We start from the raw sequence: 15,651 nt of genomic DNA, 5'->3' as shown, positions 1-15,651 counted from the left end.
AAAAATAAAAAATCCCAGTGCTCTACCACTCAAACAAAAAAACAAAAACAAAAACCCCAGAAAAACAAACCTCAACCCATACCTTAATATTAACCCAAAACAGATCAAGGACTTAAATATAAAACCTAACACTATAAAACTTCTAGGAGAAAATATAAGAAAATCTTTGTGAACCTGCGTTAGGCAAAGAGTGCTTACATTCATCACCAAGAAGAAAAATTATTATAAACTGGACTTTACCAGAAGACAAGTGGTTGCCAGGTGGGACCTCAAGGCAGAGGAGGCACTGACCACAAGGTGCACAAGGGAACTACGGGGGGACAGAAGTGTGTTCCGCATCCTGAGTGTGGTGCTGGTTACATTTGTCAAAGCTCAAAGAATGATATACAGGAAGAGTGAATTTTAGTGTACTAAACAAATAAACAGATGTTTTTAAAAGTACAGTTAAGCAAATGAATGGGTAAGTCACTGACAGAAAATATCTGCAACACATCTAAGAACTTTTGTATATCTGGAATACAAAAAGAACTTCTACAACTCAACAATAAATATAAATAACGAAAAGGCAGAAAACCTCATACAAGTGAGCAAAATATTTGAAGAAATACTTCTCCAAAGAAGATAAATGAATGGTTAAAAAGGACATGAAAAAGGAGTTCCCAGGTGGTTCAGGGGTTAAGACTCTGTGCTTCCACTGCAGGGAGCGTGGGTACAATTCTTGGCTGGGAAACTAAGATCCCGCATGCCGTGTGGCATGGCCAAATTAAAAAAAAAAAAAAGGACATGAAAAACTTCTCAACATCATCACTCACAGGGAAATGCAATTAAAAAGAACCACCTGGGCTTCCCTGGTGGCACAGTTGTTGAGGGTCCATCTGCCAATGCAGGGGACACGGGTTCGTGCCCCGGTCCGGGAAGATTCCACATGCCACGGAGCGGCTGGGCCCATGATCCATGGCCACTAAGCCTGCGCGTCCGGAGCCTGTGCTCCGCAACGGGAGAGGCCACAACAGTGAGAGGCCTGCATACCGCAAAAAGAAAAAAAAAAAAAAAAAAGAACCACCTGATGGGACTTCCCTCTTCCCTGGTGGCACGTGGTTAAGAATCCACCTGCCAACTGTTGGTGGGAATGTAAATTGATACAGCCACTATGGAGAACAGTATGGAGGTTCCTTAAAAAACTAAAAACAGGGCTTCCCTGGTGGCGCAGTGGTTGAGAGTCCGCCTGCCGATGCAGGGGACACGGGTTCGTGCCCTGGTCCGGGAAGATCCCACATGTCACGGAGTGGCTGGGCCCCATGAGCCATGGCTGCTGAGCCTGCGCGTCCGGAGCCTGTGCTCCGCAACAGGAGAGGCCACAGCAGTGAGAGGCCCGCGTACTGCAAAAAAAAAAAAAAAAAAAACTAAAAACAGAACTACCATATGATCCAGCAATCCCACTACTGGGCATACACGCTGAGAAAACCATAATTCAAAAAGAGTCACGCACCACAGTGTTCACTGCAGCACTATTTACAATAGCCAGGACATGGAAGGAACCCAGGTGTCCATCGACAGATGAATGGATAAAAAAATATGGCACATGTATACAATGGAATATTACTCAGACATAAGAAGAAACGAAATTGAGTTATTTGTAATGAGTTGGATGAACCTAGAGTCTGTCATACAGAGTGAAGTAAGTCAGAAAGAGAAAAACAAATACCGTACGCTAACACACATATATGGAATCTAAAAAAAAAAAAAAAAAAGGTACTGATGAACCTAGGGGCAGGACAGGAATAAAGACGCATACATCGAGATTGGACTTGAGGACATGGGGAGGGGGAAGGGTAAGCTGGGATGAAGTAAGAGAGTAGCACTGACATATATACACTACCAAATGTAAAACAGCTAGCTAGTGGGAAGCAGCTACATAACGCAGGGAGATCAGCTCAGTGCTTTGTGTCCACCTAGAGGGGTGCGATAGGGAGTGTGGGAGGGAAACGCAAGAGGGAGGGGATACGGGGATATATGCATACATATAGCTGATTCACTGTTATACAGCAAAAACTAACACAACATTGCAAAGCAATTATACTCCAATAAAGATGTTAAAAGAAAGAAAGGGAGAGGGAGGGAGGGAGAGAGAGAGAGAGGAAGAGAGGAAGAGAGGAAGAGGAAGGAAGGAAGGAAGGAAGGAAAGAAGGAAGGAAGGAAGAAAGAAAGATAAAGAAAGAAAGAATCCGCCTGCCAATGCAGGGAACACAGGTTCGAGCCCTAGTCCAGGAAAATCCCACATGCCACGGACCAACTAAGCCCGTGCGCCACAACTACTGAGCCTGCACTCTAGAGCCCACAAGCCACAACTACTGAGCCTGCGTGCCACAACTACTGAAGCCCGCACACCTAGAGCTCGTGCTCCGCGACAAGAGAAGCCACTGCAATGAGAAGCCCACGCACCGCAACCAAGAGTAGCCCCCACTCGCCGCAAATAGAGAAAGCCCACGTGCAGCAACAAAGACCCAACACAGCCAAAAATAAATTAAAATAAATTTTAAAAAAATAGCACAAGCACTCTGAAAAAGCATCTGGCAGTTTCTTATCAAGTTAAATCTTGTTTTATTTGATAGAGTTTTAGAAGCCTTAGCTAGTGCAATTAGGCAAGAAAAAGAAATAAAAGGCATCCAAATTGGAAAGGAAGAAGTAATATTATCTCTCTTCACAGCTGATGTGATCTTGTAGGTCATGTCTAAAGATCACACACACACACACACACACACACACACAAACTGTTAGAACTAATAAACAAATTCAGCAAAGTTGCATACAAAATAAACAAATTCAGCAAAGTTGCACAGCAAAGTTGCAACACACAAAAATTAGTTGTGCTTCTATACACTAACAATGAACAACCTGAAAAGATAATTAAGAAAACAACTCCATTTACAATAGCATCAAAAAAAAAAAAATTCAGCAATAAACTTAACCAAAGAGGTGAACGACTAGTACACTAGTAAACAAACTACAAAAGATCGCTGAAATTAAAAAAGACACAAGGGGCTTCTCTGGTGGCGCAGTGGTTAAGAATCCGCTTGCTAATGCAGGGGACACGGGTTCGAGCCATGGTCCGGGAAGATCCCACACGCTGCAGAGCAACTAAGCCCGTGCACCACAACTACTGAGCCTGTGCTCTAGAGCCCACGAGCCACAACTACTGAGCTCACGTGCTACAACTACTGAAGCCTGCGTACCTAGAGCCCATGCTCTGCAACAAGAGAAGCCACTGCAATGAGAGACCCGCGCACTGCAACAAAGAGTAGCCTCCGCTCGATGCAACTAGAGAAAGCCCACATGTAGCAGTGAAGACCCAATGCAGCCAAAAATAAATAAATAAAATAAATAAATTTATTTAAAAATATATAATAAAGAAGACACAAATACGGACTTCCCTGGTGGTCCAGTGGTTAAGACTCCATGCTTCCACTACAGGGGGCATGGGTTCAATCCCTAGTTGGGGAAGTAAGATTCCACATGCTACGTGGTGCAGCCAAAAAAATAAAAAAGATAGAAATAAACAGAAAGACATCCAATATTCATGGACTGGAAGACTTAAGAGGTCAATACTGGGACTTCCCTGGTGGTGCAGTGGTTAAGAATCCGCCTGCCAATTCAGGGGACACAGGTTTGATCCCTGGTCCGGGAAGATCCCACATGCCGCAGAGCAACTAAGCCTGTGTGCCACAACTACTGAGCCTGCACTCTAGAGCCCATGAGTCACAACTACTGAAGCCTGCTCGCCTAGAGCCCGTGCTCCGCAACAAGAGAAGCCATTGCAATGAGAAGCCCACACGCCGCAACTAGAGAAAGACCGCGTGCAGCAATGAAGACCCAACAAAGCCAAAAATAAAGAAAATAAATAAATTTCTAAAAAAAAGAGGTCAATACTACCCAATCTACAGATTCAATACAATCCTTATCAAAATGCCAATGATTTTTTTTTTTTTGCCAAAAGAGAAAAATTCATCCCAAAATTAATGTGAAAACTCAAAGGACCCTGAACAGCCAAAACAACCTTAAGAAATAAAAATGAAGCTGGAGGCCTCACACTTCCTGATTTCAAAACATAGTAAATTACAAAACTACAGTAAACAAAACAGTGAGTGGCATAAACAATGACATATAGGCCAATGGAACAGATTAGACAGCCCTGAAACAAATCCTCACATATACGGTAAAATGATCTTTGAGAGAGTAGCAAGGTTACACAATGTGGAAAGGATAGTCTCTTCAACAAATAGTGCTGAGAAAAGTGGACATCTACGTGCAAAAGAATGCAGCTGTACCCTTACCTTATACCATATACAAAAATTAACTCAAAATGATTAAAGACTTAAATATAAGACCTGAAACTATAAAACTCCTAGAAGAAAACATAGGAGAAAAGCTTCATGACATTGGATTTAGCAATGGTTTCTTGGATATGACACCAAAAGCACAGGCAACAAAGGCAAAAGTAGACAAAGGGGACTACATCAAACTTAAAATAACAACAAACTAAAAATGCAACCTACAGAGTAAGAGAAAACATTTGCAAATCATGCATCTGATTAGGGGTTAGTAACCAGAATATATAGAAAACTCCTAAAACCCAACAGCCTAAAAACAACCCAATTCAAAGACAGGCAAAAGACTTGTTCCACTAATGTCCTTTTTCCATTCCAGGATCCAATCCAGGACACCACATTGCAGTTAGTATTACAAAGGAATTTCTTCTCTTTAAAAAAAATATTTATTTATTTTTGGCTGCATTGGGTTTTAGCTGCGGCACGCAGGATCTTTCGCTGCCGTACGCGGGCTCTTCATTTCGGTGCGCAGGCGGTGCGTGGGCTTCGCTCTAGCTGTGGCGCACAGGCTTAGTTGCCCCACGGCATGAGGAATCTTAGTTCCCCGACCAGGGACTGAACTGGCAGCCCCTGCATTGCAAGGCGGATTCTTAACCACTGGACCACCAGGAAAGTCCCACAAAGTAATTTCTAATATACTCCATCAGTAACAAAAGGTAACAAAATAAAAAACATTCATTAATAGCATTTATTAATGCTAAAATCTAAATAATTTAACTGTAATAAATTTTACTTGGCCTTTCTCTCCACTGCTGCTGACTGGTTGTCTACTCAACATACATAATTCTCTTCATACCATAAAAGCAAAACTGGAAAAAATATTTTAAGCAAACAGCAATATATACTAATGAGAGTTGACATGTTAAAACTATAAATATCTACTCCTAAAATGATACTTTAATTTACCCAGGAAAATACTACAACCCACTGGAAAAAGAAATGTTTCCTTACCAATTAGTGTGATGAAATAGAAGCTTGGTATAATAATGAGATTATAGTAAATACTTTTCTCAATATTATTTGTTTAATAAATGTGGTTTCAAATCAATACAGTTTTGAACCTAACTGTTTAACAGACACACATAAGAGAAGAGAATTAATCCAAATAGCTTTTGGACTCAGTACTTTGAGTACATACCATCAGTCTAAAGACAAAAAAAGAGCTGGAGGGCTTCCCTGGTGGCGCAGTGGTTGAGAGTCCGCCTGCCCATGCAGGGGTCACGAGTTCGTGCCCCGGAGCGGCTGGGCCCGTGAGCCACGGCTGCTGAGCCTGTGCGTCCGGAGCCTGTGCTCGCAACGGGAGAGGCCACAACAGTGAGAGGCCCACGTACCGCAAGGAAAAAAAAAAAAAAAAAGGAGCTGGAAAAGAAAAAAAATTCCCAAACTCTAACTCAGTCAGTCTGCTGTTGGTAGTGGTAACAGGTATAGCACTCCTGAAATGGTTTTCTGTGCACTGTGGGAATAAGAAAATAGTAAATCTACTGATGTTGTCGGCAGCTCCAGTTCTATTGTAGAAAAAGGGCGATACCAATATGAACCAGGGAAAGGAAGCAAGACCCTGGGATGCTGGGTTGGAACTAAAGATACAGTATGAACTTATAAACAAAGAGACTCACACGGACACACCCATACGCCCACACTACAGAGAGGGACACACGCCCCAGCTGGACCGAAAGGTCTAGCGGCAGCAAGGTCCTCTTGGCGATGAACACGCCTAGCACCAAAATCTTGGTTTCTCCAAGAATACCATCTCCCACTAAAAGGAACCAGTGCTCTGTGGAAAAATGCTGGGGGCAGGAAAGATACAAGATGAGCTTGATAATGAGGAATGTTCAACAGCGCTTGGGGCATGTCAGAAGGATACAGGAACCAGCCTGAAGGGGTTCCCACTGCCCAAAACAACTGCAATATAATCACCAAAATGAATGACAATAATGACTATCATGCATTGAATAAGAAGAATCCATGAGTCCATACCGATGTTAAAGAGGAAGAACAAGCTTTTTTACAGTAGACTAGTACTAAATGAAAAAGGAATAAGAGAAAACCATCATTTAGCAATCATCACAGCAATAACTGATTCAGGCAAGAATCATCAATAGATGCTTAAAACCACTGGGCCAGGGCTTCCCTGGTGGTGCAGTGGTTAAGAATCAGCCTGCCAATGCAGGGGACATGGGTTCGAGCCCTGGTCTGGGAAGATCCCACATGCCACGGAGCAACTAAGCCCGTGAGCCACAACTACTGAGCCCATGAGCCTAGAGGCTGTGCTCTGCAACAAGAGAAGCCACCACAATGAGAAGCCCGCACACCACAATGAAGAGCAGCCCCCACTCACTGCAACTAGAGAAAGCCCGCACGCAGCAACGAAGACCCAATGCAGCCAAAAAAACCCACAAAAAAACAAAAAAAAACCCACACAGGGCCAGGTGATCTGTCTCCCTAACGAGTACCTGCTGACCACAAAGGGGGAAAGAAAGCCACCTTTCCAGTTGAGAAATGCAGTCAAAGCCACCTCACCACATGGCCACAGTTAACAAGGCCATTCCTGGGAGAAGCTGCCAGCTGTGCCCAGGATGCACGCGCTGAAGGGGACTCAATGTCTCGGGGGATCACTCCTGCCAAAGAGGTGGCAACTGAATCTGACCATGAGGAAACAATCTGATAAACCCATAAGGAGGAATATTCCAAAAAATGGCCAGCCTGTACTGTTTAAAAAGTCCACACCACGAAAGACAAAGAAAGCTAGGGAACTGTCCCAGATTTCAGAACATTAAATGCACATGACGATTAAATGCAGTAGATGATCCCGGGCTGGATCCTGAATTGGGGGGAAAAATGTGTGGTGAATGGGACAACTGGCAAAGTGGGGATATGGCTCATGGTACTACCCCTGTGTTAGCAGTCCTAAACGTGCTTCCAGGAGAATGGCTTGTTCTCAGGAAATAGGGGAAAGGAACTTAGAAATGAAGGGTCATGTCTGTGTGTGCAGATACATTTCATCTCTGGACGTGCGCGCACACACACACAAAAAGCGTGCAGATGTGGGACGAGTCAGATGTCACAATCGGTAAATTTAAGTGAACTGTATACAGTTGGAGTTCACAGTACTATTTTTGCAACTTTTCTAGAAGCATGAAATGTTTTCAAAGTTAAAAAAGTTTTGGAAAAAGAACGAGGTAACCCTCTGCCTTCCTCTGAAGGAAGATACTTTGAAATCTTAGTTCTTTTTGGAATTAAGGCTTCTTCATGCCAATAAAACATGCAGATCATTGGATCTTAGGATTTGCTTTCGCTTTTGCCAGTAAGGCACCTCACAAATGAGTAATTTTGTTCATGTCAAAGTTCCTCTAGTAATTTTGTTCATGTCAAAGTTCCTCTAAATGGTCACTCTGAGTCTAAATTATCCTTGGTGAAATTATGTCATTTAGGTAAATAAGCACACGAATTAGAGTTATAGCATAAATACATGTAAAAACCAGGAGTCGACCTGGAGCTGCTGCAGATGGTTTTAGGCTGAGACAAGCCCACGAGATCAGATCCTCAGCACCTGCCACCATCTCCAACTGTGCAGCTCTCTAAATTGCAGCTTCGGGTTGAGGAAAAGTTGTGATAAGAGGTCCCCTGGAAGAAGGCCCCGCAGGCAAAACAAGACTGAGGAAAGTTCTTAGAAAGGCTTGTCTAAAAAAAAAAAAAAAAAAAAAAAAAAGAATGAAGTAAAGCTGTATGGACTTACCCACAAAGACCTCCAAAACACTGTCAAATGGAAAAGTAAAAATAAAAACTTGTAAAAAAAAGTATAATTCTGGGCTTCCTTGATGGCGCAGTGGTTGAGAGTCCGCCTGCCGATGCAGGGGACACGGGTTCGGTGCCCCGGTCTGGGAAGATCCCACATGCCGCGGAGCGGCTGGGCCCGTGAGCCATGGCCGCTGAGCCTGCGCGTCCGGAGCCTGTGCTCCGCGGCGGGAGAGGTCACAACAGTGAGAGGCCCACGTACCGCAAAAAAAAAAAAAAAAAAAAAAAAAGTATAATTCCATTTACATAAAATAATGTATGAATTTTTATAAGTGTGAAAAAAAACCCGCCATCATATTTCCAGACTGTGCTGGGCTTTTCCACAGCTCACACACCGGTCTGGACCCACGTCCTTCGCACGGATGGGGTGGAGGAGAGAATCTGAAGAACCTCTCCCTTCCAGAAGTGGCCAACAGACCCCCAGACGGCTGCTGCAGAGCCCGCCGCATCCTTTCCAGGCCCTTCCAGGCCTCCCGTTCCATCTCATATGACCATGAAGCTCTGTGGGTAACTGACCGACCCAGGGACCCTAGGAAGTCGCGAGTGACACATGAAAAGGCCCCCATGTCAGTAGACACGGTGGCAAGTGCGCAGGGGGTCCTAGAGCCTTACATCTCCAGACCGACCCTCCGGAACGCCCTCACGGTGGCTCCTGCCCCCTGTCCAGTGCCTCGTGGAACCCCAGGCAATCCTCCCCACAGCGACCAACTGCAAAGGAGGGTCCCCAGGGAGGAAGGAGGCTTCCCAGCAGGGCAGGGACTCAAGGTGGACCCGGAGGCCCTTGTAGTACAGCATCCACACAGGGCTCTCTCAGCCCCTGCCTGTCCAACATGAAGCTGTCAACAGCTGAGGACAGAAAGACAGACCACAAGCTGATTGGACTGACAGCTCGCAGCCAGGGGCCCGGAAGCCAGCCTACAGCAAGGGACTGGAAGGGGCAGGGGCATGAAGGACAAGAGCCAGCTCCGGTGACTGGAGCAATGGCCACGCCAGGTGGAGAGGAGGGAGAGAAGGCAAGAGGCGAGCGTGTGCGGCCCCCACACCCGTCGGCTCTCGAGCGAGGCCAGTGTAGTGCGCCAGCCTGGGAAGGGCGGGCCACGTCCTTGGGCAGAGGGCACAGCCATCGGTGGGGCAGCCTGCCCCCCCCCAGCCCCTCGCAGCCCCCGCCTGGGCGGCTGGTGAGCTTCTTCAGTGAGGACCCACAGCGATGAGAAGTCTCACCTGCCCTCACCTCTCAGGGCAGCTCACGCTTGCAGGAACGATCCTCCCCCCAACAGCGTGAGGCCCGGGCCAGCTGGCTCTGCAGCAGGCCCCCCCGAGTCCCTGGTCCTTGCCACCCACACCAGGGCAGCTGCGAGGCCCGCTGGCAAAGGGAGCCGTTGCTCTTTATGTCAAAATATAAACAGCCATTTGTGCATTTGTTCAATAACTGATTTCTGAGCACCCACTCTGTGCCAGACCAGGCCCAGGAGACCCAGCATGCATGTGACAAAGAGCAAACCATGTCAGCGTGAACAATCCTGGCCCTGTCCAAAGTGCTGTGACTGTTTGGGGGGCTCTGGGCAAGCCACCCCCCACCTCCGGTGGCAGCTGGACTCAGCGCTCACGAAGCATCAGGCACTGGTCACAGCCACTGCACTCACTGCCTCCGAGTCGGGGGGCTCTCCCGAGAAATATGTCCTCGTGTGCTGGCACGTCCACGCTCTCAGGGGGTCCTACACTCCCTGAATGCAATTCATGGATAATGCTCACAGCTTCTGTGGAGCATTTGCTTTACATCTTTACACTTTTTAGAACTTGATACCAATCCACTTTCATTCTCATATCTCCACAAAGTACATACACTCTGTTATTATGTCCATGTCACAGATGAGGAAACTGAGGCAACGAGAAGGCACACAGTGGGCAGCAGAGTGGGGCCAGACCCTGGACAGTGCAGCACTAGGCTTCTTGTTCTCAAACCACCACCCTGGACTCACCTGGATCCAGCAGAAGCTCCAGGGAAGCAACCCCAGACCTTGGCTTTCCTCTCTCCCAGATGGATGCCCAGAAGCCCCAGAACACTCTGGGACCCCGGGTCACCACGCTCCGACCACGGCCCACAGGCCATTCACCCTCCCCTGGACTTGCCCTGCAGAGCCTGACAGGGCCAAGCTTGGAGCCGCAGGACAAGATGTGACTTCTTTCATGAAACATCCCAGGTCAATAACAACATTGCAAGCCCACCCATCACTCTGACTGGCAAACAAACTACCGGTCCAAAATTGGGCTCTTGGGATCACACTGGCCTGCTCCGCAGCCTGGAAGGGGAAGGGGCCGCTCACCAACTCCTCAGCACCCAGACACCAAGCACAGGGACAAGGGAGCAGCCCAGCAGCTGCTGGAGGAAAAGACGTTTAGTGGGCCCCTGCTATCTCCCAGCTCCTAAACGCTGTCACTGACACACTGCACTCAGAGTCAACTACCAGGTATCGCCCTGTGCCCAGTGCCAGGGAGGCAGAGGACAGTGTGAGCTATGGGATCCCCACCGGTGCAGGGCAGCCCAGTCAGTGCTGCTGCTCACGGGTGGGGGGAAGTCAGGCCTGAGAGGGACAGGGAGGGCGGCGATGACAGCAATCTGGGCCAGAGAAGCCACAGAGGCGCACACACATGTGCCAAAGTGCAGCAGCCACACACCCCTCACTCCTGAGACCAGAACCACCAAGTGAAACTCTACCCCTGACTCAGGCTCTGGGGCCAAGCAAGCTTTGGCTGCAGTGCTGCCTTTCCCCTTCGCCACGGTGACACGGCGCCCGCACACAGCATGCAGCAGGCAGGGAGGCATCACTATTCATCTCTGCTCTCAGCACTGGCCAGAGTGATGGGGGGGAAGGGTCACAACATCTTCCACTTACTCTCAAATGGTTCAGAAAACAACCATGTGTGCACCTGCATATATACACACGTGCACACGTATACACATGCCCTCAGGGCGGGGAGAGTGGGGGTAAGGCAGATGAGGCAATATGCTAACAGGGAGGTCTGGGCAGAGGATGTGCAGGGCTCTTTGCACTAATTTTCTCCCTGCAACTCTTCTGTAAGTATGAAACCATTCCACAGCAAAATATTTCTTTATGGAAAAAAAAAGAACAATTCATTAGCTAGTGAGATTGGAGAGTCTATTATGCTACTTTCCAAGTAAAAAGAATCCAAGTGTTAGGCCCAAAGCCCCATCTGTCACCAGGACAAGCTCGGCAGTGCTGTGGGTTGGGGCTGAGCAGGGGCTCCAAACTCGGGAGGCGCCTGGCAAGCTCCGGGCAGACTCCACTTTCCAGCTCCGTCTGTGAGCTTTGGCCACATCTGCTTGTGAAATATCCCCCCTCTTCCTGTTCACTAACCCATGTGCCACTCCAGAGGCCACAGGCACTGGCTGGCTCACTGAGGATTTGTCAGTTCGGCACAGCCAGCAGGAGGGGTCCCGAGTGGCACAGGGGACAGAACCCTGAACTAGGAGCCAGCCCGCCACACACACCCTGGTCTGTGCCCCAGCTCTGCTGCTCCTCAGCTGTGTGACCTCATGCACATCACTGGCCTCTCCCAGCCAGCTTCCCAGAAGCACAAGGAAGACAGCGTCCCCTATCAGGCCAAACAGGTGAAAACAAGCTCTTCCAGAACTGCGGCCTCAGCTCACTCAGTGAAGGCAAGTACATGGTGGGGTCATCCTGGATGGAGCTGTGGCCAAAACCATGGCAGGATTTCCTTTCGTAACTGAAGCTAGAAAAACACGGTTTTAGAACACTTGATGCTGCATTCCCTGAGAATGGGATGCAGATGGAGAAAGGTCACTGCGATGGTATCGCAGTCGGTGGCCCCCAAATGCCCCTCCATGTTTGTCATCCCTCGAAGAGGTCCCCACCCTTTTTTTCTCACCACAGCCCCAGAGTATACAACACACACCACTGTCATTCATGATGCCTGATCACAGCAGGGACCTGAGAAGAGGGCTGGTTCTAGCCCTCAGATCAGAGTATTCAGATGGAAAAAGTTCTGCACCCTCACCTGGAGAACCACTGGGTGGATCAGGGGAACAGAGGTGGCCTGGGGGTCCACAGCTGGTGTTAAGGACAGACAGGGCAGGACGTAGACAGCTGGAAGGGAAAGAGCCAAGGGTGCATGATGGCGGACAGACCAGACTTCTAGGACTGAAACCTCATCCCAGCCACCTGGTGTCATGAGTTCTGTTTCATTTCCCCCATCTGTAAAATGGAGGTAGCAACAGTATCTAACCCACAGGGATCACCTGAGTGCCCCTGGCATATAACGCATCCTCAATCAACCAAGATCAAACATGCATTTAAAAGACATTGTGGGGAAAAAAAATAAAAATAAAAATAAATAAATAAATAAAAGACATTGTGGGGACTTCCCTGGTGGCGCAGTAGTTAAGAATCCGCCTGCCAATGCAGGGGACACGGGTTCGAGCCCTGGTCTAGGAAGATCCCATATGCCGCGGAGCAACTAAGCCCGTGCGCCACAACTACTGAGCCTGCGCTCTAGAGCCCATGAGCCACAACTACTGAGCCCGAGTGCCACAACTACTGAAGCTCACATGCCTAGAGACTGTGCTCCACAATAGAAGCCACCACAATGAGAAACCCATGCACTGCAACGAACACTAGCCCCTGCTTGCCGCAACTAAAGAAAGCCCGCGCACAGCAACAAAGACCCAACACAGCCAAATACACAAATAAAATAAAAAATAAAAGACATTGTGGCAGAAGGTCAAGTTCAGCACTTTCCTGTTGTCCCACTCTGTGAAAGGCCTCACACCCTAGCCTGCATCAGGGGAGCCAAAAGTGCTCCACCTGGCAGAAAGCCTCCTGGGAAGCAGGTCTGCCTGGTTCCCTCCTCACACCCCAGTGTGGGTCTAAGCCAGGACTCTGAGAAAATGCATGCAGACTAAGACCAGAAAAACCCCCCTCCCAGGCGCCAGCCAGCAGACCCTGCCTGGAAGGACACAGCACATACAGGTACCCAAGGAGAACATCTGACCCAGAGTGAGACCCACGTTGCTGCCCAACCAAAAGCAGGGAGCCAGTTGGAGCCCCCCAGGTTTTGCAGGGCAACTCAAGACACCACCAGGGGCTGCTGCAAAGTTCTGATGTGGGGAGTCATGGAATGAATAGTATAACTTTGCTCCCTCAACCAGAGCCACCCCCTGCCCCAACTCAGACCTGAGTGTGAGGCCTCCTGAAGTCCCCCCCTGCTTTGCAGGGGCACACGGTTAGCCACCTCTGCCACTACCTCAACTCTGCTTCCACACCTGAAGAGCACTCCTACAGGGAGGGTATATTCTCTTCATTTAAGCATCCCTAGTGATGGGCAGGTGGCGAGCCACACCAAGACACTTTCTGAATTGCTCCTGGCCAGCTGGCAGGATATGTGGACAGATGGAAAAGGAGTTGGGGACATCAGTCACATCCATCCACCCAGGGAGGAGATGCTGGACCCGGAACCAGAGACACCCCAAGAAAGACATGTATGACGTGTGGCTTCACCCCTCAGAGTCCACTGACATAATGTGCAAAATCGGGACCCAGAAGTCAGACGGGATGACTCTCACTTCTCCACAGGTATAAACATGTTTTCTAAAGAACATAATCACAAGAGCCCACAAATCCATTGGCTCTGGTCCCCAAGAGCCCATACTGCACTCTCCTCCACAAGTGCTGGCTTCCGTTCCTACCAGGGCCACCCCACAACCAGTCACCCCACCGTCCAGAGAAGCATCGCTGGACACTCCAGCTGAGTGTGGGCCAGGGTCCTGGCTACCAAGTGGACACTGGGGAGGAGGCAGAGCACTCCATACAGATGGCAGAGGCAGCAAGAGGTGCAGCGTGCCCAGGCAGGAGCCTGACTGGGGAGGCTGCACACCGCTGTGCTCCCCTGCCTGCTGTACACACCCAGGTCTTAACAGCACCCACACAAGGAGCCCTGGACACTTCTGCCTTCATGGGCCCCTTCCAACATTTAAAAAAAAAAATCAAGAACCACACTTTTCAACTGCACCAATATATAAACGAATGTATTTATATGTGCATGTTAACAGTATTTCCTTCAACCTGAAAGTTTAGGGGTTTTTCCTGCTGACTGTAAAAGAAAACATTCTTACAGTCCACCAAAATCACCTTGGACCCCCGGCCTCCTGTGCCTGACAGATAAATCGGCCCTGCATTTGGGGTCTTGATTTCTCGCTGGAGGAGGAGGTACATCAGAAAGAGATAAGGATCGTCCAGGACCTTCTGCTGCCGCGATCCCAATTCCCCACCACAGGCTTCCTTCAGAAAACGCAAGCCCCCGGGGGCTCCAAAAGCATCTGAGGGTCACAGACCAGGAACACCCCCGGTGCCCGGCTCGGCGGCTCCCGGGCCGAGCGACCGTGACCCGCCAGGAGCTTCCAGGTACCCCGAGGCGCCCCCTCGGCCCCCAACCTGACCCCCATTGCTCCCGCTCCGTCGACCGCCGAGCGCAAAGTGAGGGCCCCGCGAGGTAGGGGTCCCAGCGCCCCCGCCCCCCGCCCCGCCCGCGCCCCCGCCCCCACCACTGCGCACCTGGCCGCAGCGGCTCGGTGACCGTGAGCACCAGCAGGAAGAGCAGCAGGAAGGCACCGCTGTCTGCCTTGGGCACCATTTATCCTCCGTTCATCGTCCCCGGGGCGGCCGCGCGACCCCGCGGGGAGGCCGGGCCGGGCCGGGCCGAGGGTCGGGCCGGGCTGGGGCCAGGCCAGGCGAGGACGCTGCGGGAGTAGGATCCAGGGGCCGCGAACAGGCGCGCGCTCCGACTTTGGCCCCGCGCAAGATGGCGGCCGTCTTGCTCGGTCCGCACCGCCCCGCCCCCGCCCGCGCCGCCCGCGCCGGCCAATGAGCGCCGAGAGGGGGTGGGGCCTGCGTGTTCCCCATGCGCAGTGGCCGGAAGGGGCGGGGCCCAAGGGCGGGGCGGTGGCTGAGGGGTGGGCCCTTCGGGGGCGGAACTACGAGGAGTCAAAGGTGCCATTGGCTGAGCAGAGAGGAAAGGCTCGTGGGCGGAGCCTCAGCGACGGGGCCGAGATGACAGACACGGAAGGGGCGGGGCGTGGAGGGGCCGGGGCGGTCCTGGGGCGGGGCCTGAATGGAGGGGTGGGGCCTGAATGGAGGGGTGGGGCCTGAATGGAGGGGCGGGGCGCACGGGAGCCGGTGGGCGGGGTGGGGATGGGCACCGGGTGAAGAGGGCCCTGGGAGACCTAGCGTCTTAACATCTCGTGCACCTGCAGCCCCAGGTCCGGTCAGTGGCCCAAGAGTGCGCCCCAGAGTCGTCTTTTAAAGGCCGAACCGCTGCGGAGAGGGATGAGGAAAACTGGAGGGACCCGGCCTAACCCTGAGGAGGTTCCGGAGGTGGTTCCACCTCGTGAGGAACACGCAGGTGTGGCTTCACGGGCACATACAACTGAAACGTT

The 15,651-nt window shown here is 50.2% G+C and overlaps 1 protein-coding gene across 8 annotated transcripts in view; it reads right to left on the bottom strand.

Moving 5' to 3' along the window:
• Nucleotides 1-15,037, bottom strand: part of DGCR2 (DiGeorge syndrome critical region gene 2) — a 69,941-nt gene extending 54,904 nt beyond the window's left edge. For 2 of the 8 annotated variants that reach the window (XM_067699932.1, XM_067699929.1), the window contains exon 1: nucleotides 14,771-15,037. In XM_067699932.1, the coding sequence (XP_067556033.1) occupies nucleotides 14,771-14,849 (79 nt within the window). In that variant the 5' untranslated portion in view covers nucleotides 14,850-15,037. The remainder of the gene's footprint in view (nucleotides 1-14,770) is intronic. The other 6 variants (XM_067699925.1, XM_067699926.1, XM_067699930.1 and 3 more) reach the window with 3 other exon arrangements.
• Nucleotides 15,038-15,651: the final 614 nt, after the last annotated feature.

The sequence above is a fragment of the Pseudorca crassidens genome, chromosome 12 (assembly GCF_039906515.1).
Source record: "Pseudorca crassidens isolate mPseCra1 chromosome 12, mPseCra1.hap1, whole genome shotgun sequence".
NCBI classification, from domain to species: Eukaryota; Metazoa; Chordata; class Mammalia; order Artiodactyla; family Delphinidae; genus Pseudorca; species Pseudorca crassidens.
Note: the sequence above shows the minus strand (reverse complement) of the source record. Positions and strands in the feature narration are given on the sequence as shown.